Source organism: Galdieria sulphuraria, assembly GCF_000341285.1.
Source record: "Galdieria sulphuraria unplaced genomic scaffold scaf_1, whole genome shotgun sequence".
Lineage (NCBI taxonomy): Eukaryota > Rhodophyta > Bangiophyceae > Galdieriales > Galdieriaceae > Galdieria > Galdieria sulphuraria.
This window is the reverse complement of record NW_005178474.1, coordinates 243133-269711: the sequence shown is the minus strand read 5'-3', so window position 1 is coordinate 269711 and position 26579 is coordinate 243133. Positions and strand designations below refer to the sequence as shown.

The 26579-nt window shown below is 38.5% G+C and overlaps 13 protein-coding genes across 13 annotated transcripts; 6 read left to right on the top strand and 7 right to left on the bottom strand.

Moving 5' to 3' along the window:
* Nucleotide 1: 1 nt before the first annotated feature.
* Gasu_03830 (uncharacterized protein) lies at nt 2-1532 on the bottom strand. Its single transcript, XM_005709078.1, has one exon. The coding sequence runs from the start codon at nt 1388-1390 to the stop codon at nt 32-34; it is 1359 nt and encodes a 452-aa protein (XP_005709135.1). The 5' UTR covers nt 1391-1532; the 3' UTR covers nt 2-31.
* A 1570-nt stretch (nt 1533-3102) lies between these two features.
* On the top strand, nt 3103-5868 carry Gasu_03820 (serine/threonine protein kinase). The gene is made up of 4 exons (XM_005709077.1): nt 3103-3403; nt 3450-4340; nt 4387-4581; nt 4627-5868. Exons 1-4 carry the CDS (start codon nt 3116-3118, stop codon nt 5692-5694), a joined length of 2442 nt encoding a protein of 813 aa, XP_005709134.1. The 5' UTR covers nt 3103-3115; the 3' UTR covers nt 5695-5868.
* Nucleotides 5869-5902: 34 nt separating this feature from the next.
* Gasu_03810 (sucrose-phosphate synthase) lies at nt 5903-9017 on the top strand. Its single transcript, XM_005709076.1, has 10 exons — nt 5903-6093; nt 6147-6557; nt 6607-6986; nt 7038-7107; nt 7157-7218; nt 7270-7351; nt 7407-7769; nt 7822-8015; nt 8066-8841; nt 8897-9017. Exons 1-10 carry the CDS (start codon nt 6018-6020, stop codon nt 8985-8987), a joined length of 2505 nt encoding a protein of 834 aa, XP_005709133.1. The 5' UTR covers nt 5903-6017; the 3' UTR covers nt 8988-9017.
* Nucleotides 9018-9021: 4 nt separating this feature from the next.
* Nucleotides 9022-9852, bottom strand: Gasu_03800 (uncharacterized protein). The gene is made up of 4 exons (XM_005709075.1): nt 9501-9852; nt 9310-9441; nt 9183-9257; nt 9022-9134 (listed from the first exon to the last, which is right to left on the bottom strand). The coding sequence occupies exons 1-4, from the start codon at nt 9828-9830 to the stop codon at nt 9048-9050; spliced, it is 624 nt and encodes a 207-aa protein (XP_005709132.1). The 5' UTR covers nt 9831-9852; the 3' UTR covers nt 9022-9047.
* Nucleotides 9853-9861: 9 nt separating this feature from the next.
* On the bottom strand, nt 9862-12642 carry Gasu_03790 (U3 snoRNP component Utp13p-like protein). Its single transcript, XM_005709074.1, has 2 exons — nt 10214-12642; nt 9862-10165 (listed from the first exon to the last, which is right to left on the bottom strand). Exons 1-2 carry the CDS (start codon nt 12092-12094, stop codon nt 9887-9889), a joined length of 2160 nt encoding a protein of 719 aa, XP_005709131.1. The 5' UTR covers nt 12095-12642; the 3' UTR covers nt 9862-9886.
* A 520-nt stretch (nt 12643-13162) lies between these two features.
* On the top strand, nt 13163-16595 carry Gasu_03780 (uncharacterized protein). Its single transcript, XM_005709073.1, has 13 exons — nt 13163-13671; nt 13733-14391; nt 14450-14856; nt 14904-15015; nt 15065-15206; nt 15254-15383; nt 15435-15560; nt 15617-15781; nt 15833-15946; nt 16003-16128; nt 16181-16332; nt 16380-16442; nt 16492-16595. The coding sequence occupies exons 1-13, from the start codon at nt 13166-13168 to the stop codon at nt 16571-16573; spliced, it is 2784 nt and encodes a 927-aa protein (XP_005709130.1). The 5' UTR covers nt 13163-13165; the 3' UTR covers nt 16574-16595.
* A 7-nt stretch (nt 16596-16602) lies between these two features.
* Nucleotides 16603-17687, top strand: Gasu_03770 (dolichyl-phosphate beta-glucosyltransferase). Its single transcript, XM_005709072.1, has one exon. The coding sequence runs from the start codon at nt 16626-16628 to the stop codon at nt 17586-17588; it is 963 nt and encodes a 320-aa protein (XP_005709129.1). The 5' UTR covers nt 16603-16625; the 3' UTR covers nt 17589-17687.
* A 4-nt stretch (nt 17688-17691) lies between these two features.
* Nucleotides 17692-19032, bottom strand: Gasu_03760 (uncharacterized protein). Its single transcript, XM_005709071.1, has 6 exons — nt 18776-19032; nt 18623-18730; nt 18427-18568; nt 18272-18370; nt 18126-18218; nt 17692-18073 (listed from the first exon to the last, which is right to left on the bottom strand). The coding sequence occupies exons 1-6, from the start codon at nt 18970-18972 to the stop codon at nt 17849-17851; spliced, it is 864 nt and encodes a 287-aa protein (XP_005709128.1). The 5' UTR covers nt 18973-19032; the 3' UTR covers nt 17692-17848.
* A 10-nt stretch (nt 19033-19042) lies between these two features.
* On the top strand, nt 19043-22114 carry Gasu_03750 (uncharacterized protein). The gene is made up of 2 exons (XM_005709070.1): nt 19043-20723; nt 20784-22114. The coding sequence occupies exons 1-2, from the start codon at nt 19057-19059 to the stop codon at nt 22006-22008; spliced, it is 2892 nt and encodes a 963-aa protein (XP_005709127.1). The 5' UTR covers nt 19043-19056; the 3' UTR covers nt 22009-22114.
* Nucleotides 22115-22121: 7 nt separating this feature from the next.
* On the bottom strand, nt 22122-23152 carry Gasu_03740 (potassium channel beta subunit). Its single transcript, XM_005709069.1, has 2 exons — nt 22799-23152; nt 22122-22747 (listed from the first exon to the last, which is right to left on the bottom strand). Exons 1-2 carry the CDS (start codon nt 23130-23132, stop codon nt 22143-22145), a joined length of 939 nt encoding a protein of 312 aa, XP_005709126.1. The 5' UTR covers nt 23133-23152; the 3' UTR covers nt 22122-22142.
* Nucleotides 23153-23201: 49 nt separating this feature from the next.
* Gasu_03730 (uncharacterized protein) lies at nt 23202-24182 on the bottom strand. Its single transcript, XM_005709068.1, has 7 exons — nt 24058-24182; nt 23954-24005; nt 23861-23899; nt 23757-23815; nt 23623-23707; nt 23506-23571; nt 23202-23453 (listed from the first exon to the last, which is right to left on the bottom strand). The coding sequence occupies exons 1-7, from the start codon at nt 24159-24161 to the stop codon at nt 23406-23408; spliced, it is 453 nt and encodes a 150-aa protein (XP_005709125.1). The 5' UTR covers nt 24162-24182; the 3' UTR covers nt 23202-23405.
* A 5-nt stretch (nt 24183-24187) lies between these two features.
* Gasu_03720 (ribosomal RNA large subunit methyltransferase F) lies at nt 24188-25202 on the bottom strand. Its single transcript, XM_005709067.1, has one exon. The coding sequence runs from the start codon at nt 25139-25141 to the stop codon at nt 24311-24313; it is 831 nt and encodes a 276-aa protein (XP_005709124.1). The 5' UTR covers nt 25142-25202; the 3' UTR covers nt 24188-24310.
* A 10-nt stretch (nt 25203-25212) lies between these two features.
* Gasu_03710 (branched-chain amino acid aminotransferase) lies at nt 25213-26577 on the top strand. The gene is made up of 2 exons (XM_005709066.1): nt 25213-25548; nt 25605-26577. Exons 1-2 carry the CDS (start codon nt 25219-25221, stop codon nt 26469-26471), a joined length of 1197 nt encoding a protein of 398 aa, XP_005709123.1. The 5' UTR covers nt 25213-25218; the 3' UTR covers nt 26472-26577.
* Nucleotides 26578-26579: the final 2 nt, after the last annotated feature.

Sequence of the window (26579 nt, the reverse complement as noted above, 5' to 3'; positions counted from 1 at the left end):
AGCAATTTTTCAACTAGTAAATAGATTCAAACTAGGTTACTTTTGAGAAGACTTGTTGTTTGAGCTGTTGATTCTCCATCTTGAGTTTTGCATTTTCGTTTCGAAGTTCGTTCAACTGCAATTGCAAATCCATCATTTGTCGCTCCAATTGCACGTTTCGATTGGTCAAAGTGGCTGCATCTTGGATACTGTTTCCATCTTGAAAATAGGAAGGCTGCTGCGATTCTGATGAATGACTAGTGAAGTTTCCAGGCAAAGAAGTAGCAACTTGGGGAGCATTGGGTATGGGATGGTTGACATAAACTGGTAATGAAACCATCTGCGCCATTGGTTGAGGAAAATAACTAGAGTAACTATGTAATTGGGAGGACTGCTGCTCCTGAAGAGTCCACTTGCTTGCAGCATCATTCAAAAGAGAGCCATTTGCAGAAAAAGTTGAAGAATACCAAGCATCCTGATAACGCCTTCTCCTTGCCGCACTATTTAAAAGTTCTTCTGTGGCCTTAAGTTCTGATTGCAATTCATTGGCTGCTATAGTAGCAGTTTGAAAGGCTACTGTTGAATAATAAGGATTAAGAGTTGGGAAAGATTCTTCCGCAATGCCTCCTCCTCGAGAGTTCGTATCACTTTTTCTTTCATCTTCCAAAGCTTCCGTTTTCTTTTCACCACTCTTTGTAATATCTTCATTTTTACGAACGATACGATTCCCAAGAGAGCTAGAATACTTACAAGCTGAGTCTACCAAGTGCTCTTCATTCTTTACGTGATGACTAGAAAGAGGAGGCAATCCATTACTACTATGATGCTTATAACTTGACGTTTCCCAAGCTGAGTGATCGGAAACTTTGCCTTTGTGAGTAGATTTGCAAAGGTGATAGTCACGAGTCTTTGAAGCATAGTCACGAGACGGATACAGAAAAATTCCTCGATCAGTAAGGACTTCAGCGGATGGTACTCTAGAGATTCTTTTTCCTTCATTTGAACTCCTTTCACATAGGATAGCTAGGTTGTCGTGCGAAGAGCACCTACGACACTTTCTGGAATGTGTACTCCCAGTTTCACTCGTATCTTCTATCTTGGTTGACTCACTTTGTCCTTCGACGTGCCGCTTAGCTTCGGCTTTGGAAACTGATGAACTTGCACCAGTCAATAAGTTTTCTACCCTTAAGGCCGTTGGTTTATCAAGTACTGCACCTGAGTTTACCTTATTGTCACCGTTTTTCACATCCAAAAAAGACTGAGACGTGTTGTTATCGGCAGGTGGTGAATAGTAAAAGTGAGATGGTTGTTGTTCCAATAAAACACTTTCCCCTCGTCTCTCTTGGAAACAAGAGAAGCCGTCTTGTTCTCGACTTTCTGACGGAACGTATGAGTCTTCAAAAAAACCCATAGTAGTTACTATGATAGCTACAAAGATGGACCAAGAAAACTGGAATCAAAAGAATATTCGAAGAATATGCAACAAGAAGACCCCACAGAAGACCGTCGAAGAAGTCTTGCCATAGAGACTGTCCACAAGACCAATTGTTTCTGTAGAAAATTGGACTGGGACATCTCAGAGACAACTATACAAGGACAACAAGGAACGTTCAAGCAGAAAGCACTATGATTGCTTACAAGTTGAGCAAAAACAGTCAAGTAGAGATTATGTAAAAATATTATACCGTAATTTGTGTTGAAACTACTCTTCGTGGTTGTAGAAGTGCAGAAACATATATCGTGTTGTATTAGGGCAAACCCTGTGCCAAGGGGTGTTGTTAGGTTGGGATCACAAGTTATAGTCGATGAACAAATTTTAACAATATTAAAATGTTGTGATATTATTCTTAAAAGAGCAAGTCTTTCGAGATCAACTGATTTCTTAAACAAAGAGGCACTTGAGTAACAAAGTATCACATCTCTGTTGAGCTATAGGTACTTATTGAGAGAGTCTACTATGTGCTCAACTCCTTAGTTAGATATGTCTGTGTATGGCTATAACCTGATGGCAAAGTGACTTTGGAACTCCCAACAAATGTAATATTTGGACTTTATGAGCAACGTACGCCATCTTATCGAAAGAAAAAAATAGAACAAGAATTCTCAAAAGAAGAATAATGTCAAGTACTGTCTTGAAACTTGGCGAATCATGAAGTATCGGCTAGTATGGAATGACTAGATACTTTTCAAAAACATTTCCTTTTATTTATTTCATAAATATGCAAGATCCGTAACATATATAAAAAGCGTTTCTAGTCGGTAATAATAGCAATAATATAATATTCTAGAAGAGCCAAATACTTTCTTAGTAGATATATTGAAGGATCCTACTTTGCACTCGAGTCTTGTATAACATCCATATGGAGACAATAGTATATCATGAGCCTTTTATCCTTGAAAAACTATATCATTCAAGCAGTATCTTAAAAGGCCAAGGTATTTACTCTTTTCTGGTTATCGAGCAATGTCCAAGACTATTTTCTCTACTCTGCATTAGACGGTTCTGAACCACAAAAGTTTTGTAAACTGTTAGCTACTCTTGATTGGAGCATTAAGGCGTGACTATTGTCGATAGCAAGACAAAACGCAACTGGTCAAGGCCAACCAGGACATCCCTATTTGGCAGAAAGTCAATACTGTGGACTATTGGTACCTGTGCTTTCTTTCGAACAAAGTTTTGATGGGATAAATTTGCTTTGGAAAGATAGGAATTTGCTGCAACGACATACCGGAGAATGCGTGTCAAGGACTGTTGTTTATAGTGGAGAACTAGTTGGGTTTGATTGTAGAAAGTGAGTGCTGAATAAACTAAATCCTGCTTCGACTCTCTGCCGTTACAACTCTATATTCTTAGTACAATGATCTTGGAAAGTGCCTTACAAATCTTGAGAAGGCTTTGCAGGATCCAATCATAACGAGAAGATATTGAATCTCCTGTTGAATAACTTTGTTGTAAAGTCCATGAGGTGTTAACTTGGTATATCAACATATGTAAATTCCAAGAATAGCAAAGGTGGTGATACTCAAGAATAGTATTGAATATCTATAAAATAGACAATGAAAGCAACTCAAAAAGGAGAACAGCGGTCTCGAATTGGAGAATTTCTTTGATGTTAACGAAGAAATGGTGTCAGATATGAATCGAGCAAGATCGGTTCTTAGTTTTGGAATCTTTAGCAACCAAAAAGAAGAAGTGGTAGACGCAACTGAGGGCAAAGATGAACTGGCGGGAAGTTTAGAAAATAACTACTCTGGTGCAGTTAAGGAACCTGTTGAAGTTGACCTCTTAGAACTACGAAACATTCGCGATAAACTTGAGTTGTTGCAAGTTGAGAACGATAGAATTTCAAAGGAAACCTTTCTCCAAGTAGTTTTAGACGCTACTGAACACGATAAAAAGGATGCCGAGAGTTTTTTTGAATTGGTAAGCAGCATTCAGAAGTTTTTTGCAGTTGTCTTAATTGGTTTAGTTGGATGTGAGTAACGTTGGAAGCATTTCCTTGCAAAGGTTTATATCAGGCTATTCTCTTTTTTGTCATGTTAGTACAAGTGAAAGAGTTCGTTATCTGTTTTACATGTTTGACGAAGATGTTGATGGTGTGCTCAAGCTCTCTGACTTGGAAGAACTTGAACAATTTATTCACAAGTATATTATGGCCCGAGGATACTCCATAAATAACAAAGCAGATTTAGTATCGGACATATTGCATGCAAGTCTTCCACAGAAACCCGATTCAGACAACTCGAAGGAACAAGGAGTTTCTTTTGAAAACTTCCAGGAACTATCGGAAAGCTCGGCTTTTCTCATTTCATTTCTGAAGTACTTGGAAGAAATGGTCGGTCCTATCAACGGAACTTTAAGAGAGACAAAAGAAGGAGATTTACTGGCAGTGGAATTAGAGAGAATGTCAACAAGTGCTTCTACTAACTGGACAAATAGGGAATTATCTTCCCAAGATAAGAGCAGAGGAACAAAACCTTCTATCAGAAGAACGAAGAGAGATAATTTCTCGTCTCCTTTTGCCATAGATTATGAGAGTCTAACCTTTGTCTGCAAAATCGGCAATGGGAGCTTTGCAGAAGTTTGGGCAGGTCAATGGTTGCATATGCCCGTTGCTATAAAAGTTTTCCGCTCTGTTGAATATGATGAAGCGGATACGAATGCAAATGAATTGAGAATGAAGAATTTTCTTACTGAGGTAGAAACTTTGAGCCAACTGCGCCACCCAAATGTGTTGTTATATATGGGGGCTTGTGTAGATCCCGAGAAACCACTTTGTATAGTTTCTGAACTTTTTAATGGTGGAAGCGTATATGACTACTTACATGGATTATATGCAAAACCTTTTTCGTTGGCCCAAGTGGGTTGTTTTAGAATATTTTCTCACTTTTATTGATTTCAAATAGGCTACTCATGTTGCATTAGGTGTTGCTCGTGGTATGCATTATTTACATTCTTCTATTCCTATTGTACTTCATCGTGACCTGAAATCCAGCAATGTTCTTATCGATAAACACGTCAATCATGTCGTCATTTGTGACTTTGGTCTTAGTATTTTGGCAGATAATCGTTCCCAATCCACAAGGAAGAAATCAAGCAAGGTATTTTTGTTTCAAGCTATTCATAAAGATGCTTAACTCTTTTAGAATTCTATTGGAACTCCATATACTATGGCTCCTGAAGTTATGTTCGGTGAAACTTATCGTTCCTATTCAGATGTTTATTCTTTCAGTATTTTACTGTGGGAAATATTCACTGGTCGCCAGCCATTCAGTGGTCTGAAGCCCATTCAGATGATGTTTCAGGTATCAGAAGGAAAGCGGCCTCCACTTGTTGTTCAAGGAGAAGAGTTTTGTGAGTCTCCAGAGAATCTAGACTCTATTCCTGATGCGCAATTGCTTGTTCCCCGAAGTATTGCCAAGTTGATTCAGAGAGGTTGGAATACGGAACCTGAAAAGCGACCAGCATTTGAGGACATTTTATTGGAGTTGGAACAATTTCAAGCAGAAATCTCTTCTCAAGATGAAAGCAATTTTTCTATTATCAATCAGAAAGATGCAAGTCAATTTGGTTTCCATAATCGAAGCGAAGAAGTTCTTCAGTTGCAGCGATGTATGACTCTAATGAATGCAGTAGCCAAAAACGATACTTCGACAGTGGAACAACATTTAGCAATGTATCCGCAAGATATCAGTTTTGCTGATTATGACCAACGTACTCCACTGCACATTGCAGCTTCAGAGGGTCATATTGATATGGTTCGATTGTTATTGAAAAATGGTGCCAATGCATTTGTTTCAGATCGTTGGCAACGGAGTCCTTTAGATGATGCGGTTTCTAATAAGCACGATAAGGTTGTGGAGTTATTTAACAATGTCTTCAATCTGAAGAAAGAGATTTGGGCCAAGCAACAGACTGTTGCAACTTCCGTCATTTGTTTGGAGTTGATGGATGCTGTATTTGGAGGAGATGTGGAAAGAGTTGCATTGTTATTGGAAGCTGGTGCTCCAGTCAATTATTCTGATTATGATCGACGTACTCCCCTCCACGTTGCAGCTTCAGAAGGACATGTTGAAGTTGTTCGTCTTTTGCTCAAGTACGGAGCCAATACAAACAAAGTAGATCGGTGGGGTTCTACTCCACTAGATGATGCTAAAAGAGGAAACTTTGAAGATTGTGTCCTAATCTTGAAAAGTGCTTCCCCTCTCGGATAGTGGGAATAGTTGATGTCTCGAGTTTGAAAGATATGGGGATTCGATCTTCTCTACAGATACGCAAATAGACACACACACTCATATATATATATATATATATAAACACATATATAATTATATATATCTTGAAAAAGACAGTTATCAACCGTATATAATAAAACAGCACTTGTTCATTGTATTTTGGATGGTTTATTTTATTTCTTCGAATGACCACATATAATAACAGGTAACTTTTGTCTTTTCTGGAAGCGTATGAAAACCACCAGCGATATTTTGTTAACAGAAATCTCACATAGTCTTCCATTATCGAAGGATGCGTTGATATGAAAATTGCACTGTTAACTATCCATGGTTTAGTAAGAGCAGAAAACGTAGAGCTTGGAAGAGACCCAGACACAGGTAAGGAGAGTATTTATTTCTGGGATAGATACTAAAGTAATATGGTTTTATAGGTGGTCAAATAGTATATGTGTTGGAACTGGCAAAGGCGTTGGCTCAGCTTCCAATTGTTGAGTGGGTTCAAGTTTGGACAAAATCGATAAAGGATGACAGAATTTCTCCGGAATATTGTCAAAAAGTAGAACCACTGTTGAAAAACATCCCACTTGAAAGGGCTTGTATTGTGAGAATTCCTTGTATGGGTTCCGAGGATTATATTCCCAAAGAGCTTATGTGGGATCAGTTGGACCTTATGGTGGATGCCATTATACGATATGCAATGCAAGAAAATAAAGTTCCAGACGTAGTTCATTCTCACTATGCGGATGCTGGTTATGTTGCCATAAAAGTATGCAGTGTTCTGCAGTGTATTCATACTCACGTAGGTCACTCATTGGGAAGGACAAAATTGTCCGTATTACAGAGTAGGATCGTTCAATATTTGATAATAACTAAACTGACTTTCTTTTAAAGCTTCAGGAATGAAAATGGAAGAAATAGAAAGTCAATATCAAATGACAAGAAGAATAGAATCCGAAGAATGTTGTCTCGATTATGCATCACTCATTGTCACATCTACTGCAGATGAAATTGAATCACAGTGGGGTTTGTACGATCAAAGGAGAAGAAGTGTATACGTTGTTATTCCTCCGGGAATTGATTTGACAAGATTTCATCCGCCCATTGGAGAAGAATTGTCTGCTGGTGAGCAACCTATGTCTTTGATTATTCCATTCAACTTTCGTCCAGATCATGATTCGCCCTTTATCAGTCGTCATACTTCCCGTTTTCTTACTAATACGGATAAGAAGGTTATACTGATGATATGTCGCCCTGACAAGAAGAAGAACATTGTAACGAGTCAATTATCGCGTCTGTTCATTTGGTTTTTGATTCTGCATTAGGAAAATTTGATTCGAATATATGGCCGCAGTGAATACTTAAGAACCAAAGCAAACCTTGTTCTAATACTAGGTTTGTCTTTCTTGGTTATATATAATAGAAGACTAAGTTATGATCTAAGGGAATCGATCAGATGTCGACACAATGGATATTCATTCGCAGGAGATTCTTTTGAATGTGTTTGTAAGTCGAAGTGAACAAGAAATGTATCGTTTATAGTACTTAATTCCTCAGAAACTAATCGACTTGTATGACCTTTATGGAAATGTTATGTATCCGAAACAACATGAGCAACATGACATACCTGAAATTTATCGTTATGCAGCATCCAGGCAAGTACAACAAAGTTGATCCATATCGTCGTTTTCAAGGTTTGGAAAAAAGAAAAGGAGTTTTTGTAAATATTTCATGGTTTGAACCTTTCGGCTTGACCCTTTTAGAATCTGCTGCGTCAGGGCTTCCTGTTATTGCCACTTGTCGAGGAGGTGCTGCTGAAATTATTCAAATTTTGGGTCATGGAATAACTGTAGATCCAAACAATTCTTCAGAAATTGAAAGAGCTATTCTGTCCATATTAGATGAACCGAGTTCTTGGGAAAACTTTATGCATAATGGTTTGAAGAATTTGTATCGATTTTCGTGGGACTGTCATGCCAATCATTTTTCTCAGTGTTTGCTCTCTTTATTGAATCAAAGGATTGTACAGCCACTGATTTGTGCAAAGACTTGTTCGGGTATGTTGATAATAAGAATGTGAGTTGACATTTCTTCTCAACCGATAAATAGACAAAAAGGTTTTGATTTGTGACTTGGACAATGTCTTGTTGGGTGATTATGCTTCCATGTCCAAATTGCTCTCTATTTTGGATGCTATTCCAAGTAACTTTGTTGATAAGATAGAGCTATGGATTTGTACAGGTCGTAGTATAGAATCTTCTGTTCAGGTATTGTTGCTTTGGGGTGTTTATATTCTTCCAAAGGTTTGTGTATTCCATTGTCATATAAAAAGTCTTTGGTCTCAATCATTTAGGTTATCATTTCTTCGGTTGGTACCGAAATTTACTTTTTGAAGATGGATGAATGTCAGATACCTTGTGTGAAACAATCAAGAGTATTTAATATATCACTTAAATGGAATGCTTCTAAACTTCGAGTTGAATGGCAAGGAGATGTTGTAAGTGAGACTTTGAAACCGGATGGAAGCATCTTGCAAAATTCTGCATCTTCAATAACCTCAGAGGAACTATATTCTTCTTGTTTCTATTTAACATATGAAAAGGATGTAGAATACTTTCAGTTTCTAAGCTGCCGTAAAGACTGGGACAGGCAAAAAATTCTTAGCGTTATCAACAACGAGTGGAATACCTCTATGAGACTTCAAAGCTCTGACAATCAACGTGAATTTAAAATATCCTATGATTTGATATCTAATGTGCAGTATGAACGTAATCTTTGTAGTGTTCTGCAACAGCGTCTGAGACGAAGCGAGCTCTGTTCTTCGATATGGATATCATTAGAGAGACATATTGACATTGTGCCTGCGGGAATTAGCAAGGGCGTCGCTATAAGACGTGCTGCACTTTTACGAGGAGTACTTTTGGAAAATGTATTAGCAAGTATTTCAGTTGGTGCTGATATAGATCTTATACGAGGCAATATTCGGTTGGTGGCTCCAGCCAATCACGATAACTGTGTACAACAATATTTAGAGTCAAGTCCTCCTCCTCAATTATACTTTGCTAAAAGTTCATTTGCAAAAGGGTTTCTTGAAGGTATCTGTCATTTTCGTATTTTCGAAAGCTTTGGGTAAGCAACCTTTTTTTTTCTTGAATGCAGTGAGTGATGATTGAATGTGGTTTAGAGGAGTTATCGCTACGGACGAAGCTAATCTCTCTTGTTTGGTATTTCCTCCAAATATTTCATCGTCCACAAGAGCAAGAAATTGTGATTGATATCTTGTCATAGAATAAACTCAACCTCTTTTTCTTCCTTTATCCAGAACAACCAACCAATTAGGACTGAGCGATATTCAACTTGCGCATATATCTTCGAAGCACTTGGTTTACTTGTACAATATCGCTTCCATACTCGTTCCAAGTCTAGAAGAATACTTATCGAAAACCAACATATATTCAAGATATTCTTACTTCCAGGTCTTTATCTACTTGAACAAGGACTTGATTTATCTTCTGATTGATAACTAGAATGCGCTCTAATAAAACCTATCTCAATAGTGAGTCTACACTATGTATTACATTAGTTGAACAGTCCTACTTGATGAGAAGAACAAGGCTGGGAAGAGTTCATCCTGAAAAGCCCGCTCAACCGAATCAGAAAATTCAATTGGAAATAATAACTGCTAAGATGAAAACTTCCATTATCTGGCTTATGCGATGCAATGGCAAACTGTAAAATTCTCAGAATATGCCATTAGATAAACCAAAGTTTGAAACTTGTCAATCTACTCTTGAAACACCACCCATGGATTCTAAAATACAGTCCAGCATAAAGGACCTAGAAGACCATTTAGACAATCTCTGATAATGTCTTTCTGAATATGCTAAAATAGCTTGTAGCACTTCTTTTGTACCGGGAATGGATGATATATTATGAAACGAATGGCTGGTCAATAAACAATTCAAAACATGTTGAGCGAGCAAAAATTGATTTACGTTGGTATTCCAATCTCGACAATAACAAAGTAAACGATATATCTGCGAAGGATTCAAAGATTTTAAAAATGGAGTTAACATATCATCCAGATGATCTGTTTCCGTAGAAATACTCCAAATCATCTGTGATATGAGTAAAACTGAATGACAATCGAGAAACAATAAATACCTCCATCAGCTTAGATGGCTGATCTAACTCTAAAGGACATTGAAAACACCGTCTGCCATTCCTTTCTTTTCATGGCGTTTTCTAAGTCTTGTTGTTTCAAAATCCAATCCTTTTTGGATTCCATTTCTTCCATTTCCTTTTCCAGCGTAATATCCTTCCAAAATAGTATTCTACCATCTGCACCTCCACTGGCAATGAGTTCACCATCCAAGATGCAGGTCAAACACCATAATCTATCATCATGAGCCTCCATAGTACTTATGCATTCACCACTTTTTACATTCCAAATCTAAACAAATTATCAAAAGACAAAATGTTTCTATTCATAACTTCCTACCTTCAGTAAGCCATCAGAACCCCCAGAAGCCAACTCTGACCCTGCTTGAAGAAACAAGACTCGTAATAAAGAACTTGAAGAACCTTCCAAAAGTTGTAGACATGCACCATCTCTAGCACTCCATATGCGAATTGTACAGTCTCCAGAACTCGTGGCGAAAATACGATCCACAGGAGAAAAACTAACATGCCAAACTCCTCGTTTGTGTCCTATACAAGTGGCTATTGGTTTACCGTCTCTACTAGACCACATTCTCGCTGTTTTATCTTGAGAAGTTGACACAATTATATCAAAATCTGGAGATATGGCCACACAATTGATATCCTTTTGATGCGCTGAAACAGTCCAACTAGCACTAAGTTGTCTTATCTCGCCATTCCAATTGGTATTGAATTTCCACAATTTTAAGGTATGATCAGCTGCACCACTAACAATGAAACTATCTGTGTGATTCGTACGAGCTATACTTACGGCCCCAATCGGTCCGTCATGGCCTAAAGCGATGGCAAAACATCCCAATGTTTCTAATTTGTCCGACTCAAAAAGAGCATCCAAGTCGTTCAACTTGTATAATCTACAAGTTTTATCTCTAGAAGCAGTAACAAGTACTTGGGTTAAAGGATCATAGTCCAGAGAAAGAACACTCTCTGTATGCCCTGTGAGAACAATTGACTTATAGTCTAGATTGCCATCAAATATATAAACATCTTCACTATTGCTAGCTACAGCAATTCGTTTGCTTTCTGATAAGAAGCAGATATCATAAACTTCATCCAAATTTCCAACGACAGATGTTGTAATTTCCATTTTTGTGGTATCCACAACATGTAGCATATCATTTTCCATTCCCACAAAAAGATAAACTTGAGATGATAGCGAAACATAAATGGATTCTACTGCGCCATACAACTCACTCAACAGTAGCTCCTTTGACTTGTAAATTTTAGGTTGCTCTTGCATAGAAAACCTCCAAAAGGTCAAACGTCCTGATATGCTACTCGTTGTAAATATCTGGAAATCCGTTTGCTCATTCATGATAGGTAGTGCAGTTATTGTGGTGATGCTATTATCGACAGAAATATGTTTCATAGCTGTCATATCAGTGGTCCGAAACAAATGAAGCGTATTGTCATAAACACTAAATACGACAAAGTTCCCATTGGAAAGAAAATCAAAAGAAACAATAGCACCCTGATTGCACTGAAAGGTTTTCGAAAAGTTTCGAGTGGGCAAATCATAAACCAATAAGCGACCATCATCTAAAGATAAAAAGAGCTCTAATTGGCCAACTCTAGGATGAAAAGCTGTCTTCGTGATTGCTGCTCCTGTTTTCAAACTGTGAGTGATATGCCCTTCTTCAACATCCCATATCTTAACTTTTCCATCAGTGGTTGCCGTGACGAGGAAAGTGTCACTGAAATCAAAGGCGAGCTGTACAATGATGTTTCCAGCTATAGGTTTCCAAGAACGTTCTTGTCGAATAACAGGCAGTTGGTCCAACAAGGAAGTTCTCGACTCCAAACTAGACCTGCGGAATTCATTTGGGACAGAATATAAGGCAACAAGACTGCTTCTGTATGCAACAGCAACCTTTGAACCTGAGTGAGATACACAAACAGAAGAAATTACATCATTTTGTTCAGCAAAACAAGCAACGGGAACAAGGACTTGATTGCCATTCCAGCGAACTAGAAAAGCTTGAGTTGTTACAGTAGTCACCAAAGTCGGATAAAGAACTTCACGACTATCTTCTTCAAATGTGTATACAGAAGAAACAGAAATTCCTCTACTTATATAAGTAGGTTGCAACGCATCGCGTCGGGTGAATAACTTCCTTATGTGAAGCTTAGTAGGCCGTGGCTTGGATAGTTGAGAATCCATAGCCCAAATAGCATTGGCGATCTCTTCACGTCGTCGGCTCTACAAGTTGTCGTTGACCGTTCCCAGACGCCATAAATAAAACTATCGTCAAGGTTGAGTCCCAGTTTCACTGTTCAAGTAGTTTGTTTCTTGAACCATGTGATTTCGGGAATAGTCGGACGAACAAAGTTAATAGTCATCCTAGCGCGTTGGATACAACACTCTTCTAGTTTGGCAACTTTGAGTTTTAGATATTGTTTCCTATCTGGATAAATACTTTGTAAGCGCAGAACATACTTTTATTTGGAACAGTATTTTGTTCTTAGGTTCAATCTAATAACTCTTCTGTTGAAATTTTTCTCAGCTATAACTATCTCGAAGTCTGGAATAGCACGACACCCTTAGCACATTTCAGAAAATAAATATCTATCTTGAAAAGTTATGTAGAGACAAGTTAAGTTTCTGATGAGCAGCTATTTTTTGAACGATAAGACGCCTTGTTAGTAAGACGTCTAAACTGGGAAGTGTTTCTGATTAAATACGTAAAACACTGCTAGCTTACTCTTGGAAGATCTTGCACAGTTTAAGAAAGAAACAAGCAATCACTTCTTTCATTATCCAAATAATACTCAAATGAATCAGGTTGATGTAAGGCATTTTTATTTATCGGTATTTATCAAATTGGAAAGATTTCATCTTTTACTCGAAAGATTGGCTAAGCCACTCTACCTTCCATCGTTGGAGCCAAACCTTATTGATACCAACTCGTGAGAATACAAATATTTCTCCTCCTTCTACTGCTCAATCAAACGCAACTAGGAAAATAAGTGTTGAATGGTGAAGGAAATACCTGTAAGTGACTCGAATTTTTATCTGGACCGTTTTCGAGAAGTTATTGCTATTCCTTTTGTTGCTGGAGTATTTAGCGGTCTCGTTAGTGCCTATTTCGCAAAAAGAAAAAAAAAGGTGGAACCAAATCTTCAGCAACCGTAAATAAAGTCAAAACATTTTTAGGCGATATTCATTTGCACTTGATAAAATTTGTCGTTTTGTTAAGGTTGGGAATGGTTTCATCGAGGCAGCTATGGAAACATGAGAACCGACTCTTCTCTTTGCCTAACTTGTAAATATAGTACATTTCACTCAGCTGAATCCTTTATAGCTTTTATTAGCCAACCGCAGTGCTCAAATAAGTTGTCGAATACTAGTCTTTTTCCTTCGTTCTACAACACCACAGTTGTTGGGCGGGTTTCAAAGAGAGTGAAAAGCAGACGTTGTCTTTTGCGTTGTCAAGTTCCAGAAAAGAAAGAGAAACAAAAACAAATTCTTAATGAGTTATGGAAACTAGGCTGGTCGCTCGGGAAGTTTTTTATCAACGTCAACAGCTCAAGTAAATTTGTGCAAGATTCAGTTGGAACAGAGCTTGATAGGATACCAAGAGGTGGAAAGCAAGAAAAAGACACCATTCAGTCGGCTCAAAAGAAAACCTTGGAAGAGTTAGAAAGCCAACCATTTTTGCAACTGACCTCGACCCCAACAACAACCGTGTTTGATATGCAAACTCTGGAGATAGTGTCGCTGGCTCTGAACAATTCAAAGTAAGTATGAGTTCTTTACCTTGTGAGGTTTGTGAATGCTCTATCAAAGGACCATCTCCAGAAAAGGTATCGATAGCGTTTTGCCGTATGAAATACAACGTGTTCTGTTCGACGCTTTTTGCAAAGGCTCTTCAGTACCATCGAAAACTTCACATCTGGAAAAAGTCGGTAAAGCAACACGTTCCAGTGGTAATTTCGATAACAGAATTGCAAACAGTACGCTGAATTACTTTACTGGTTCAAATATTATCGAAGATAGCAGTAGCAGTGGAAGTAAGTTAGAAACAGAAAACTCAGCGAAGTTGACCGATACGGAAAATATGAACATTGATGTTCATCGCAAGTCAGATAATGCTCCCAAAGAGAAACTACACATTGCGAAGGACTACACGAATGCTGAAACTCTAGCTAGTAATATGACGAATGCAGAATATACTGTGTCGTTGAAAAGTGATCAACCGGAATCAAAATTGAAGGAAAACGTCAAAAGTCGCTATCCAGAAAGTCTTTTCGACTCTTCGTTGCGTTTCTTTTCAAATTTAGCTAATTTATGGAATCCATTTTTGAAAGGAGAGAATGCTCGAAATTCAATGAATTCCAGTGAAATAGAGCAGCTTGATAGTGTGGATAGCCAATCCATAGCCAACGAAAACAGGACAGAATCAGCGGAAACGAAACGCTTGATTGAAAATGTTCCAAAGAATGATCTCAAAAACAAAGGTGGGTGTATATATATTTAAATGAGAGATAGCTTCACTTAATGGATTTGTTCGTGTAGGCGAGTCGACTTATGATCTTATAAGAGCCGCAAATGATCTGCGTTGGAAAGAAGATGCAGCAAAATTTTTGGACAAGGATAAAATTAATCAGCTTGTTCGTGCCTTAACTGAAGATTCGGAAGAAATACAAGCAGATGCTGCTACTGCTTTGGCAAATTTAGCGGCGATTCTTCCTGCCACCAGAAGCCTTATGTTGGAGTTTAATGATAATCAAATTTGTCAGTTCTCGAAAAGTATAATCTGTGAAGGTGCGACACGAAGTGCCCTACGTTTCAGATGGAAGAGACCTTATCGATCGTCTTTGCATCAAACTGGGCGACAGATCGAAGTGAAAATGTCGATTCTTCATTTAATTGGCTCTTTAGCTCTTTGCTTCGAACCAGAAGGTAGAAAATGGAGGAAACAGGTAGGAGTTTTTCGTTGCAAAGGAAGGTTTGTTGAATATATTGTAAGGCCTGTGAGGATAAAGAATTTGTTGCTGCTTTGAAACGATTCAGTCGAGGTGCTAGTGGAGGATATTCAGAAGGAGTTGCAAGATGTGCCAGAAGAGCTTTAGCTTGTTTAGGTTTGTAAAAATTTTTTCAGAAAATGGAAATTTTTTGAAAATTTCAAAGGCATCAATATTTGGAGTCCACGAGTTCCTGGACAGCGTGGTATTAGAGTCTTATCCTTTGATGGAGGTGGAACTCGAGCTATTATGACTTTTGAGATTTTAAAATACCTGAAACGCATTACTGGATGTGAAATTCACGAACTGTGAGTGTTCATTCATTGAAATGGTTCTTGAATTTTGAAATTTTTAGTTTCGATGTGATTGGTGGCACGAGTACCGGTGGTATTATTGCAGTGACCTTGGGCCTAAGAAAGCGACCAATTGAGGAAGTAGAAGCTTTATACAGAGAGTTGATTGGAAAAATTTTTACCAAGACACCTGTAAGTTTTTGTCTAAATGTTAGGGGGAGGTTTCATTTTGTTGTTTGTTAGGTCAACACTCCGAAACTTCTCATAACTAGGTCTTACTATGATGCATCCATCTTAGAGAGCATTTTGAAGCGAGAAGCAGGAAAGTCATTGTTCATTGATAGTGTGACGGAAGATAATGCCAATAAGGTGAGTTTTGAAGCATCCTTAAGTCAGAAAGTATGAACTAGTTAATTCTGTTAAAGGTTTTTGTTGTCAGCTCCATAGTTTCTCGAAAGCCTCATGTAATACATTTATTTCGTAACTACACTTTTATGGAAGGAAAGGAGAGTAGATACGAAGGTTCTGTAGAGGCTCAACTGTGGGAAGGTTTGCGGGCTTCGAGTGCAGCACCAACTTATTTTAGTGAAGTAGGATTATGAATTTTAGTTTTGCAAATACTTATTTATGACTATTTATAGATGAGAATCAATGGGGAACTGTATGCTGATGGTGCTTTGGTCGCCAATAATCCTACAGGAGTAGCAATCCACGAAACTAAGAAGCTGTTTCCAAATGTTCCACTTGAACTTGTCGTATGATGAACGTGCATTCAATTTTTATTTTCCTTGTTTTAACCTGTCGTTGTTAGGTATCCATTGGAACTGGAAGATTGACTGGATCAGAGTTACCCGAAGCAACACGTAGAAAGGAGTCGAGTCTTGGCTGGAATGATATCATTACTTATTTAATCAACTCAGCGACCTCTACAGAAAGTGTAAGTTGTGAGTTATTTATCTTTTTGGCTGTACAGAGTCTCTTTTATATAGATTCATGAGAGTTTAGAAGATTTACTTCCATCAGATAGATATTTTCGGTTGAACCCTGTGACGGACTCCATAGATATTGATGAAGTAAGGCCTGGTAAACTTGCAAAGATGACAGAGCTTGCCCAGCAATATATTCGGGAAAATGAAGATAGGTAAGACAAGAATGCATTCCCCTTTATTTGAGGTTGACATAGCGTAGATTGGAATTGTTAGGTGAACTATTGAGACCGAAACCTGCAAAGGCTCTTCATGAATTGTTGTTGTAAGTAGTTTTTGAATGGATTGTTTTGTTGGAGTTTAACTGCTTTTAGTGACTTGTTCCGAGTCCGTGGCTTTTATGTGGATTCGTTCTATCAGATTGGAGATGATTGGTATTTCCCTGAGAATTTTTGAAAAGAAAAATGCCGATGGAATGAGTTTGGGGGCCAATTCATATTTGTTGTACATGTTGTGGTGGTTTGCTCTAGCAGTTTTTAGTTTCCTAATAATAGTCTATTTATACTTGAAGGACTCTCGTAGGCCATCTTTTGTTGCTTCGGCAGCTCACGCTTATACTTTTATTGATCCAGCAGACCCGAGTAAAACTTATCCTTTCCCTTCTTTATTTTCACCCGCAGAAAAGTCACTCTCAGTTATTGTTCCTGCATATAATGAAGAGAAAAGACTCCCCAAAATGCTCGAAGAAACCATAAAGTCTCTAGAAGCTCGAACAAGAAGAGTTGCCAGTTTTTCTTGGGAAATTATCGTTGTAGATGACGGTAGCCGAGATGATACAGTCGAAGTAGCTTACAAGATTGGGGGGCCTCTCGGGACGGACAGATTTAGAGTATTGAGACTACCTCAAAACAGTGGCAAAGGTGCCGCAGTGAAAAATGGTATGTTAAGCAGTCGTGGCGAACTTTTGTTGATGGCTGATGCAGACGGAGCCACGTACTTTGAGGATTACTTGAAGTTAGAAGGAAAGGTAGGCTCAGCGTATAAGGAGAAACCGCTGATAATCATTGGTTCACGTGCTCAGTTGGAACAAGCTGAACGTTCTTTTGTAAGAAAACTCTTCATGTGGGGCTTCCATTGGTATGTGAACCTTATTGGTGGCGTGACGCATATTCGCGATACTCAATGTGGCTTTAAACTGTTTACAAGAGAAGCAGCTCGACTAGTTTTTCCCAATCAACATCTTTTTCGCTGGGCCTTTGATGTGGAACTTTTATATGTTGCGCAGCAATATTCCATTCCTATTTACGAAGTTCCTGTGAAATGGTCGGAAATTCCCGGTAGTAAACTCAACATTTTGAAGGCAGTCCTGAATATGTCACGAGATTTGTTAATCATGCGCTGCAAATACTGTATAGGGGTGTGGTGCTTGTATAACTATCGAGCAACTGATAAAACTGTCATGAACAGATAGATCTGCGAAGGGGATATTTTTCACAATGAGAGCAAAGTCTCTCTCTCTCTCTCTCTCTCTCTATATATATATATATATATGTGTGTGTGTGTGTGTGTGTGTGTGTGTGTGTTTGGAGCAAGTCTAGAAAGTATTCGATAATATTTCCTGTGAAACTTATCAGAAAACTGAATAGTCATTGTTCCACGTATGCTTGAAAAAATTCTTCATCAGAAGCTCAACAACGAAAAAATATTTTCGGTATTCTTTGGTATCCGATCCTAGTTTGTGACTGAGTGGTTATTCTTCTCCGCTATCAACTCTTCTTTGCTTCGTTTGAGTAGCCACTGACGACCAATATGATAAAGTCCTCTCATCATTAAATAAAACCAGTAAATATTCAAAACATAGATAGACACAAACACCGAACCACCCACAATGCCATCGCAAAAAGCACGATATGTCGATAAATAGTTCAAAATATTCGGATTGGAAAGTAACAAATACTTGTGCAGTTTCAGCTGAACACGACCACAGCTCAAAGAATGGATAACCTACCAACGTATAGGGCATGAAAAGAATTCTGGCGACGAAAAAAGCCAGAGTCATCAACAAACCAGCAACAACATATATTCGTGTATGCTTCAAGTTCTTTTCCCATTTCAGCTTCCCTGTATGCAAAATAACAATAAAGCTATGCCTACCGATTCCGAAAGAAACCAACGCAAGTTTACGAAAGGTGTGGATGCCTCTGTAAGGAACAAGGCAGACGCCCAAAGCATAGCTAAGGGATCTCTTGAACTCTAAAATCAAAGTAAAATAACTGTAGTGTGAAAATAAAAACAGTTGCTCAACCTACCAAACAATAAATTACTGCACTGGTTACCACGATATGATGAATGATGGTCTGAATATTTATCGCTTCATGAACCTCGAACACCAAAACAATCAACAAACTGTCGTAAAAAAAGTATCCAAGTATCAATTTCCAAAGTCCACAACTATACAAAATTGTCAAAAACCAAGCAACTTTTACTGGCAATGAGGATACTCACGAGGCTGCACTGTTCGAAAAGACTCCAGTACGATAAAGCTGCTCTTCTCCAAAAACCAATTTTGCAAACAACAAACAACCCACTGTAGCGTTGATGGAAGAAACAACTCTAATGCTGCGTCAGCTTTCGAAGAATAGCTGTTCAAAATATTACCTAGAGGCCCAATCCGAACGGTGAATAAGGTCCAATCTTCTGAAGGGAGCAAAGACCACCCAGGAAAGGCCAAAACAAACAAAAAACAAAAGTATCCACCCATTGAAAGCTAAAAATACTACGGACATAGCAGGCTTTGAATCCACAATTGCTAAAAACTGTTGGAGCCTTTCCAACGGCAACCGCATACCAGACATGCTCTTCAGTCTCACTCGACGTTCAACTCTTCAATAATAATTCTTGTGCATTCTCACAAGTCTGAAGCAATGAAGTGCTTGGTAATGTATTTATATAGCTTTTTAATGTCTTCTGTCGGTTTTTATATACTAGGACATTTATTTTTGAATGAGATTCATTATACGTTAGCTATGAATACTCAACTTGAACCGAGTTTTTCCAACAACATCCGACAACGAAATACTACCTTGTCTATATTGGTAGTTTCCATCGGAGCAAGTCAAAGAAGTCAATCGATGCAAAGAATAACACAAGAATTATCTCATCGAGGACATCGAATAAGAATGATCTATCCAGGAAGGACAGACTCTATTATGAACTCTAGTTGGAATTATAACTTGGAGTGGATTCCTGTGCGAGACGACTTGGTCACAACGACGAAGAACAATAGGGTGGAAACTAAAAATCAAAGAGAAAACGGAATACAAAGTATGAGACCCTCTGACTTCAGACGACCTCGAATCAACAAAACTCCTCAGTTCTCCGAGTCTCCTGTGGACTATACTTTGAGACTATTGTGGCAAGAAAGGTCAGCTTGGAAGACTCTAAATTATTTACCAAAGCATTTATTGTTTCCATTGAGGCACTGTTTATTTGACGTGATATCAAAAGAAATTCAAAAGGATAGACCGGATATGATAGTTGCCGATATGGGAGTGTTTGCTGCTTGGGATATCGCAGATTTGTATGATATTCCTTTATTCTTATTATATTGTGGACCTTTATTTCCGATTTCTTCAGATAGTAGTGGACTGAAAGATATCCTTTTGCCTCCGCCTCTTTCGGGTGGTTCTAGAAATGCAACTTTATTGCAGACTGCATTGTTTGTACTTCAAAAGTGGTTATATGAGTTACACGCAAGTCCTGCATTGCACAAATTGAATAGACTACGTTGGTATCAAGGTCTTGATAGTTATCGAAGTATTCGAGACCTTCTTTGTAGAAAGCATATTTATCTATTTCCTACTACATTTGCTTTTGAAATTCCTCGCTCGTTATCCTCGTATTATTGGCTATCAGGACCCATTGTTTCCCAATGTACAGAATCCTTACCTAATTCTGCTATAGAATTTGCCAAACTCTATTCAGAACAAGTAGTTTTGATCAATTTGGAAGGAGCCTATCTATCGAGAGTTGTCACTTTATCTATCGTCAATGAGCTTCATACTCTTTTGACTGGTTTTTGGTGGATGAATGGTTCTTATGTACAACCTGAACATCTCCCCAATAACTTTTATAGTCTACAAAGGCAACTTTTCGGTTGTGCTCTTTCCAGTTCCATGGTTGGTATTGTAGTCGTTCCTTGTTTATCAGATGTGGTTCAAGAAGTGCTGTATTTTGGAAAACCTGTATTATGTGTAGCAACTGGAGCTGTTCAGCTGGATGTAGCAACACGTTTGACGGAAACGCATGCTGGTGAAAGCATATTCACTTCGGGAATTTCTATTTTAGATGAATTGACAACCAAGTTGCAGGATATGTTTGGTAATCTCGAGTCTTATCATACTGCAGCATTGGAAATATCTTTGAAGATTCGAATGGAAACTTATGGACTGAATTATCTATGTGACTCGATGGAGTCCATTCTATACTTGGAACCTGTCACTTATGAGAATACTAACAGTTGTGTAGATTCATTTATATCAACTTTATTTGGACGTTGTTTATTTTATTTTGCTATTGCTTATGTAGTTTGGTATTTTTTGTTTNGGTTTGCAAAAGTGGCATATCGATGAGTATGTGGATTGGATTTTCTTCAAAAAGGAGAAAGAGAGATGATGAGAGCAAAGATGGGACTGGCTTGGCAAGTTTTCTGTAACTATGCTAGTGATGAACGTTTCTATTTTAAGCGTGCACGTTTATTGGCAACACGCTTGAAACCAAGAATTTTCGAGTTGGATAGACGAAAAGTAGTGGTGACTGATTCTAGTAGACGTTGTATGAAAGGTGCTGGTTTCAATAGGTTTTCTCGATTGCATTGGATACTGGGAACTTTGCCGTGTTATATTTATTACAAAAATAATTTTGAAAGAAGGCATATACTTACCTTGTGTCTGTTGGTTGTTGTCGGGTCACACGTTAGGAAAATGGGGAACTTTGTCCACTCGTTACTAGGTCCTCTTTGGTATAGAGTCACTAGGAAACACGCTTCGTATCATATGCTTGACGTTTCGAGATTGGCCGTGATGGACAAAGAAGGAAATATAGAACCTGCCAATTCACTTTCGAATAGATTCACGACAACTTTTATATCTCCTGACAAACAACTAGTTACTCCACTCAAAGAGTTTCAAGAGGACGTGATTGGCCACTCTGGTTTATTTTTGCATCTTTCTAGTGGTATCTTTCTCAAGTGTATTGTTCTTTACTTGTTGTTGTGGTTAATCTGTGCGTATCTATTGATAGAGAAGGCGGGAGTTGGGCAACGTCAACAAAGAAAAAGTTGGCTATTCGGAAATATTTCAAACAGGAGAAAGCAGGGAGAGACAACGGATTTCAAGCCTTTGGCCAACGACATAGATTCATTGGTTAAAGCTGGCGAATCCTCGAGTTCTTTTCTTCGTCAAACTAATGTTGGAAGAGCAGTTGTGGATTCGATGATGAAAGAATTCATATCACAAACTCGAAAACGCTCTCATGATACAGAGCATTATGATAACCTTGTTATGGTTGATATGAACGAAGAAATGATGCAAAGCGTCATGAATAGGTTAAGAATGGAACTTCAAGTGAATGAGCAAGGGCAACAAGTTGTGGACTCTATAAACAATACGAAGGAACCGCTTTGTAAGGTTTGGTTGAAATCTTGTAGTCAATTGCTATCTGACTCGATTCGCGGTAAATGTTTTGAGAAGATTGTACAGAATGACAAATTGCAACAAATTCTCCTAGTTTCAGAAAGTTGGATGGGAAGAGTAGCGATATTCTTCTTTATATCGGCGCTTTTGCAACAGTTTATCAAAACTGGAAATCTCATGATAGGGACTCCATGGTAAGAGTTTCATGGTGATTATCACATTCTTTGGACATATTATTTTCCTATTATGCAAATAATAAGACGTCTCAGTTCTTTGTAAGAGTAATAAAAAATTTCGTATGGACTAAAGATTCTATAATGAAAGAAAACATCTCAACGTTCCATTCCACGGACTTTTCTGGCTGCTTTGGTTTCTGCACTTGGTTCAGGCTTGGTTCCAATAATCTCATCAATTCTCTTAAGGTAGTTGGAATTGAGCTTTGGAATGATATAAATGGAATGAAAATTCTCTTCCACTTGTTCTACTTTAGTGGCTCCAGTAATGACTGTGGAAACACTAGGATTACAGGCACACCACGCAAGTGCCAACTGAGCAACAGAACAACCTAGTTCTTGTGCCAATGGTTTCAACGCATCAGTCTTTTCCAATTGCCAGATTCGCTCACTAAAAGCTCTCGAATGAAAAAATTTGTATTTCTCCAAGGAAAGACGAGAACCAGCAGGGACTATTTTTCCACTATATTTTCCAGTTAAAATACCCCAAGAAAGAGGAGACCAAACCGTAGTTCCTAAGCCATAATCTCGATAAAGCGGTTGATATTCAATTTCTACACGTCTTCGATGAAACATATTATACTGGGGTTGTTCTGCTATTGGTCTTATGAGGTTGTAAAGGTCAGCAACTCTGCACGCTTCAGTAATCTCTTGAGCTGACCATTCGCTCGTTCCCCAATAAAACGCCATTCCTTGTTCGATCACTATTCCAGTATATCAATTTACGTTATGATTGTGTTCTGTAATAAACGTACCATAATTCAAAGCACGAACAGTTTCTTCGATGGGAGTCAGTGGATCAGGCCTATGACAAAAGACAATATCCACATATTCAAAACCCATTCTTCGAAGAGATGCTCCAAGTCCTTCTATAACGTGCTTTCTAGTGAGACCCTTTGAGTTGACGGAATCCAACTCTCCTTTGGAACCAAAAAATATCTTTGTACTGAAAACCAAGTCTTCTCTTGACCAAATTCCTTCTTGAACACCTCGTTGAAAAGCATATCCCATGATCTTTTCTGCTTCACCTGCAGCATAATTTTCTGCATTATCAAAAAAGTTGCAACCTATCTCGTAGGCTCTTTTCATCAACAAGTAGGCAGTGTCGGCATCGACTTGTTCGCTAAAGGTAACCCAAGAACCAAAAGAAAAACGTGAAACTAACAACCCACTATGACCTAAAGGGTTGTAAATCATATTCTTGGTCTTTACTATATTCACTGGAAACATAGTCTACCAAAGTGATGGCCAAAACTGAAATCTCACACACTTTGTCCAATGATGAACAAGCAATCTATTATTCTATGGGAACATGTTACGTGTTTTGTTTCTGTACAAGTCAAAACTACAAGTCCACAAGAATCAACCATTTCCATAACCACCTCTTTCAGTTCGAAGTAATCGACCAAGCTTTACATAACAGTTTTCAGCAGAAAGGGATGAAATCGGGACAGCTACTTACATCCTCAGCATAGGCAATATAAAATTGGGAAAGTACTCGATTCAGTCGAGAGACATACAATCTTGGCTAAGTAACAAGATGGGTTTCCTTGTAGCATAAAACAAGGTAAATACAAACCTCTGTCACAGTTCCACGATATACACCCGAAGCCATAAGCAAGGAAACAGGCAATGCACCAAATAACAACCAAGTCCAAAAATGGCTACAAAAGTCAAGAATCAAAGGAAAAATATGTAGTTATTCATACTTACAGCATAAGGGAGACACGTTCCTTTGGAAACTTGAAAACGCAGTATATCAACTTGTACGTCTAAAACCAGTTTGAGATAGGATACAAAAGAAAACCTTCCATTACCCAATAGAATAGGTTAATAAAGAGAGGTAATAGTATCAACTATTCAAAACTTAATTAGGATAGGGTTATGTCAAATGCTCAAAATAAACAAACCCAATTCCAACGTCTTAGGCGCTTCATTGCTATAGACTTTTGACGAATAAACCTAAACCATTTTCACAATTTGAGCAGGTTGTTGTCAAACTCAAACTCAACACCTTTCAAAGCTTCGAACATCGGCTAGTTGAGTGAGGGGATCAACTACGTGAACTGCGTGGTCAACTCCAGTTTTTCGCCTCTGCTTGGTACTCGAAGAGGACATCGGAAAAAATAAGAATTCATCAATACTTTTGCTGAAATGTGTTTACTGATGGAATATAAGAGTTTCATACTAAAAATTAGACCAGAGCAACTATGCAGAGAGTACTATAAATAGCCTTTGATACAACATGATACATACGAACTGGTTAGCTATTCAGTCACCAACGCTCCGTGACTCTTAAAACTCCAAGCAATGATCCATCTACTCGTCCGACCTTGTTTCAAGCACGTCCTTCGGACCTCTGTTGTAATATTTTGTTGAATGTATCGTTGTAAAATACCCAAATCCTTTTTTCTACCGACAAGAGAAGTAAACCAGCGAATATTTTGGCTCCATTCTACGCTCTCTCGTGCCATCTGTGAAATGAAACTGACTTCACCTCCACTCGTAACCATTTGCCTTCCATCTCCGGTTTTCACTCTGAAAGGATGACTACTTGACTCACTCATATCTGCAAAAAAAGGAGGATTGCACATAACAAAATGGAAAGTATCTGTTCCTCGCATAACCCCGTGCAATATTTCACCTTGAGAAGCTTTTCTTATTTCAACTTGTGAATCAAGGTTATTATCCTGAATATTTTTCAAGGCACTTTGATAACTTTCTTGGTCTACTTCTGTAGCAGTAAAATAGAACCCCAAAAGTTTGGCTCCTAAAAGTGGATAAACACAACTTGCTCCAGTTCCTATATCTAAACCTCGAATGGGTAGTTGCAAATCACCTTCGAATTTCAAAAGTGTTTCTATCCAACATAGATATTCTAGTCGTGAAGGTATTGCAGGACAAAGATGGCCAGGCGGAATGGACCACCGCAAACCGAACTCGTGTTGGAAAATGGCCTTTGTAAGTGAAATACAGACACTCTCCTTTCTAAAATCCAACCTTCCCTTTCTATAGTATTTAGCCAATTCATCGTCTAAGTGAGCCAGTTTACCAAAATCTGGGCGTCCACCGTTGAAAAACTTGGAAGCATAGGGCATCCCTATTGTGTGAAAGACAGTTGAAATACTTTGCTTCACGATGAGCGGGCACTTGGAAGCAATAGATTTCCTTTTTCATGATTGCATTGGCGTGGTTGGTTGGTGGTGGCTCTAGTTTCACTCCAGTGTTTGACAAAAAGGAAGGCGCTTTGATTTCACCTAGTAGCACTCGACAGAGCCGAACTTTAGCTTGTTGTTCAAGGAAGAAAACTGTCTCATGTCTTTCCCAGTCTTTGCAAAGGGCATCTTCTGCTAGTTTGGACTGGAAAAATTTGGGGTTTAGTTTTATGCCAACTAACTGCTTTGTATGTGCTACATATCAAAACGGTTGTTGGGGCGAACTTGAAATTTCTAAAGAAACCACTATTAGAATTCCCATCGCAGCTACAGTTTTACACTATGGACAGGTACTAACAACTTGAATCATCCTCTTGTTGCTCAATGTAGTTGTTTTCGTTGACAGGCTGCCTTTGAAGGTTTGAAAGCTTTTGCTTGTAAGGATGGTTCCATTCGAATTTTCCGCCCCGAAAAGAATGCAGAACGATTGCAACGATCTGCTTCTAGAATCATGATGCCTTTGGTTCCGAAGGAGATGTTCCTGAATGCCGTGGTTCGAGCAGTACAAGAGAACTGTGAGTATATTCCCCCGTATGGATCTGGTGGTAGTTTATATATTCGTCCATTTCTCTTTGGTTCTGGAGCAAGGGTGGGATTGGGTCCCTCGGATGAGTACACGTTTATTGTCTTTGTTGTACCAGTGGGTGATTACTATAAAGGAGGACTGGCACCTGTAACAGCAGTAGTAACAGAAGACTATGATAGAGCAGCACCCTTAGGAGTAGGTAACGTGAAAGTAGGTGGTAACTATGCTGCAGACTTGCTGCCGTATATGCAGTCGAAAGAAAAAGGTTATCCAGTAAACCTGTATTTGGATCCTGTCGAAAGAAAGTATATCGAAGAATTTGGAACTAGTAACTTTATTGCTATTGGTAACAATAAGAAATCTTTTATAACACCCAATTCCAAGTCTATTTTAAAAAGTATTACCAATCAGTCTTTGATGCAACTTGCACAGGAGGAGTTAGGCCTGCAAGTCGAATATCGCAAGGTTGCTATCGATGAAGTTTCGCATTTTGATGAAGTTGCCGCTTGTGGTACAGCTGTAGTTATAACACCCGTGGGTCGTATTGTATATCAAGGTAGAGTGATGAACATTGGAAATAATCCGGACCAAGTTGGACCCGTATTGAAACAACTGTACGAATTGATGACGAGCATTCAATTTGGACAAATTGCCGATAAGCGTCATTGGATGTATAGGGTAGTCTAAGTAAACGCGCCCTCAAGGAATGATCCAGAAATTTCCAGCCATTTCTGTTTGGGATTTTAAATTGCTGCATAGCTTCTCTTTTCAGATCGCTAAGAAATTGTTGAGATT

What these genes read in the sequence shown, in the direction of transcription:
- Gasu_03830 (XM_005709078.1), bottom strand. Translation starts at nt 1,390, where the DNA reads ATGGGTTTTTTTGAAGACTCATACGTTCCGTCAGAAAGTCGAGAACAA.
- Gasu_03820 (XM_005709077.1), top strand. Translation starts at nt 3,116, where the DNA reads ATGAATCGAGCAAGATCGGTTCTTAGTTTTGGAATCTTTAGCAACCAA. An exon ending in AACCTTTTTCGTTGGCCCAA is followed by an intron (nt 4,341 to 4,386) that starts GTGGGTTGTTTT and finishes GATTTCAAATAG; the next exon opens with GCTACTCATGTTGCATTAGG. An exon ending in CAAGGAAGAAATCAAGCAAG is followed by an intron (nt 4,582 to 4,626) that starts GTATTTTTGTTT and finishes TAACTCTTTTAG; the next exon opens with AATTCTATTGGAACTCCATA.
- Gasu_03810 (XM_005709076.1), top strand. Translation starts at nt 6,018, where the DNA reads ATGAAAATTGCACTGTTAACTATCCATGGTTTAGTAAGAGCAGAAAAC. An exon ending in TGGAAGAGACCCAGACACAG is followed by an intron (nt 6,094 to 6,146) that starts GTAAGGAGAGTA and finishes ATGGTTTTATAG; the next exon opens with GTGGTCAAATAGTATATGTG. An exon ending in CGTATTTTCGAAAGCTTTGG is followed by an intron (nt 8,842 to 8,896) that starts GTAAGCAACCTT and finishes AATGTGGTTTAG; the next exon opens with AGGAGTTATCGCTACGGACG.
- Gasu_03800 (XM_005709075.1), bottom strand. Translation starts at nt 9,830, where the DNA reads ATGATTTGGAGTATTTCTACGGAAACAGATCATCTGGATGATATGTTA. An exon ending in CCATGGGTGGTGTTTCAAGA is followed by an intron (nt 9,442 to 9,500) that starts GTAGATTGACAA and finishes AGAATTTTACAG; the next exon opens with TTTGCCATTGCATCGCATAA. An exon ending in AAGTAGATAAAGACCTGGAA is followed by an intron (nt 9,135 to 9,182) that starts GTAAGAATATCT and finishes GTATTCTTCTAG; the next exon opens with ACTTGGAACGAGTATGGAAG.
- Gasu_03790 (XM_005709074.1), bottom strand. Translation starts at nt 12,094, where the DNA reads ATGGATTCTCAACTATCCAAGCCACGGCCTACTAAGCTTCACATAAGG. An exon ending in GTTCTGATGGCTTACTGAAG is followed by an intron (nt 10,166 to 10,213) that starts GTAGGAAGTTAT and finishes TAATTTGTTTAG; the next exon opens with ATTTGGAATGTAAAAAGTGG.
- Gasu_03780 (XM_005709073.1), top strand. Translation starts at nt 13,166, where the DNA reads ATGAGAACCGACTCTTCTCTTTGCCTAACTTGTAAATATAGTACATTT. An exon ending in GTAGAAAATGGAGGAAACAG is followed by an intron (nt 14,857 to 14,903) that starts GTAGGAGTTTTT and finishes ATATATTGTAAG; the next exon opens with GCCTGTGAGGATAAAGAATT. An exon ending in AAATTTTTACCAAGACACCT is followed by an intron (nt 15,384 to 15,434) that starts GTAAGTTTTTGT and finishes GTTGTTTGTTAG; the next exon opens with GTCAACACTCCGAAACTTCT.
- Gasu_03770 (XM_005709072.1), top strand. Translation starts at nt 16,626, where the DNA reads ATGTTGTGGTGGTTTGCTCTAGCAGTTTTTAGTTTCCTAATAATAGTC.
- Gasu_03760 (XM_005709071.1), bottom strand. Translation starts at nt 18,972, where the DNA reads ATGTCTGGTATGCGGTTGCCGTTGGAAAGGCTCCAACAGTTTTTAGCA. An exon ending in CGTTCGGATTGGGCCTCTAG is followed by an intron (nt 18,731 to 18,775) that starts GTAATATTTTGA and finishes ACGCAGCATTAG; the next exon opens with AGTTGTTTCTTCCATCAACG. An exon ending in GTTGGTTTCTTTCGGAATCG is followed by an intron (nt 18,219 to 18,271) that starts GTAGGCATAGCT and finishes AAATGGGAAAAG; the next exon opens with AACTTGAAGCATACACGAAT.
- Gasu_03740 (XM_005709069.1), bottom strand. Translation starts at nt 23,132, where the DNA reads ATGAAAAGAGCCTACGAGATAGGTTGCAACTTTTTTGATAATGCAGAA. An exon ending in TGTTCGTGCTTTGAATTATG is followed by an intron (nt 22,748 to 22,798) that starts GTACGTTTATTA and finishes ATACTGGAATAG; the next exon opens with TGATCGAACAAGGAATGGCG.
- Gasu_03730 (XM_005709068.1), bottom strand. Translation starts at nt 24,161, where the DNA reads ATGTCCTCTTCGAGTACCAAGCAGAGGCGAAAAACTGGAGTTGACCAC. An exon ending in TTATTAACCTATTCTATTGG is followed by an intron (nt 23,816 to 23,860) that starts GTAATGGAAGGT and finishes AACTGGTTTTAG; the next exon opens with ACGTACAAGTTGATATACTG. An exon ending in ATATTGCCTATGCTGAGGAT is followed by an intron (nt 23,454 to 23,505) that starts GTAAGTAGCTGT and finishes TGTTATGTAAAG; the next exon opens with CTTGGTCGATTACTTCGAAC.
- Gasu_03720 (XM_005709067.1), bottom strand. Translation starts at nt 25,141, where the DNA reads ATGCCCTATGCTTCCAAGTTTTTCAACGGTGGACGCCCAGATTTTGGT.
- Gasu_03710 (XM_005709066.1), top strand. Translation starts at nt 25,219, where the DNA reads ATGATTGCATTGGCGTGGTTGGTTGGTGGTGGCTCTAGTTTCACTCCA. An exon ending in CAGTTTTACACTATGGACAG is followed by an intron (nt 25,549 to 25,604) that starts GTACTAACAACT and finishes TTTCGTTGACAG; the next exon opens with GCTGCCTTTGAAGGTTTGAA.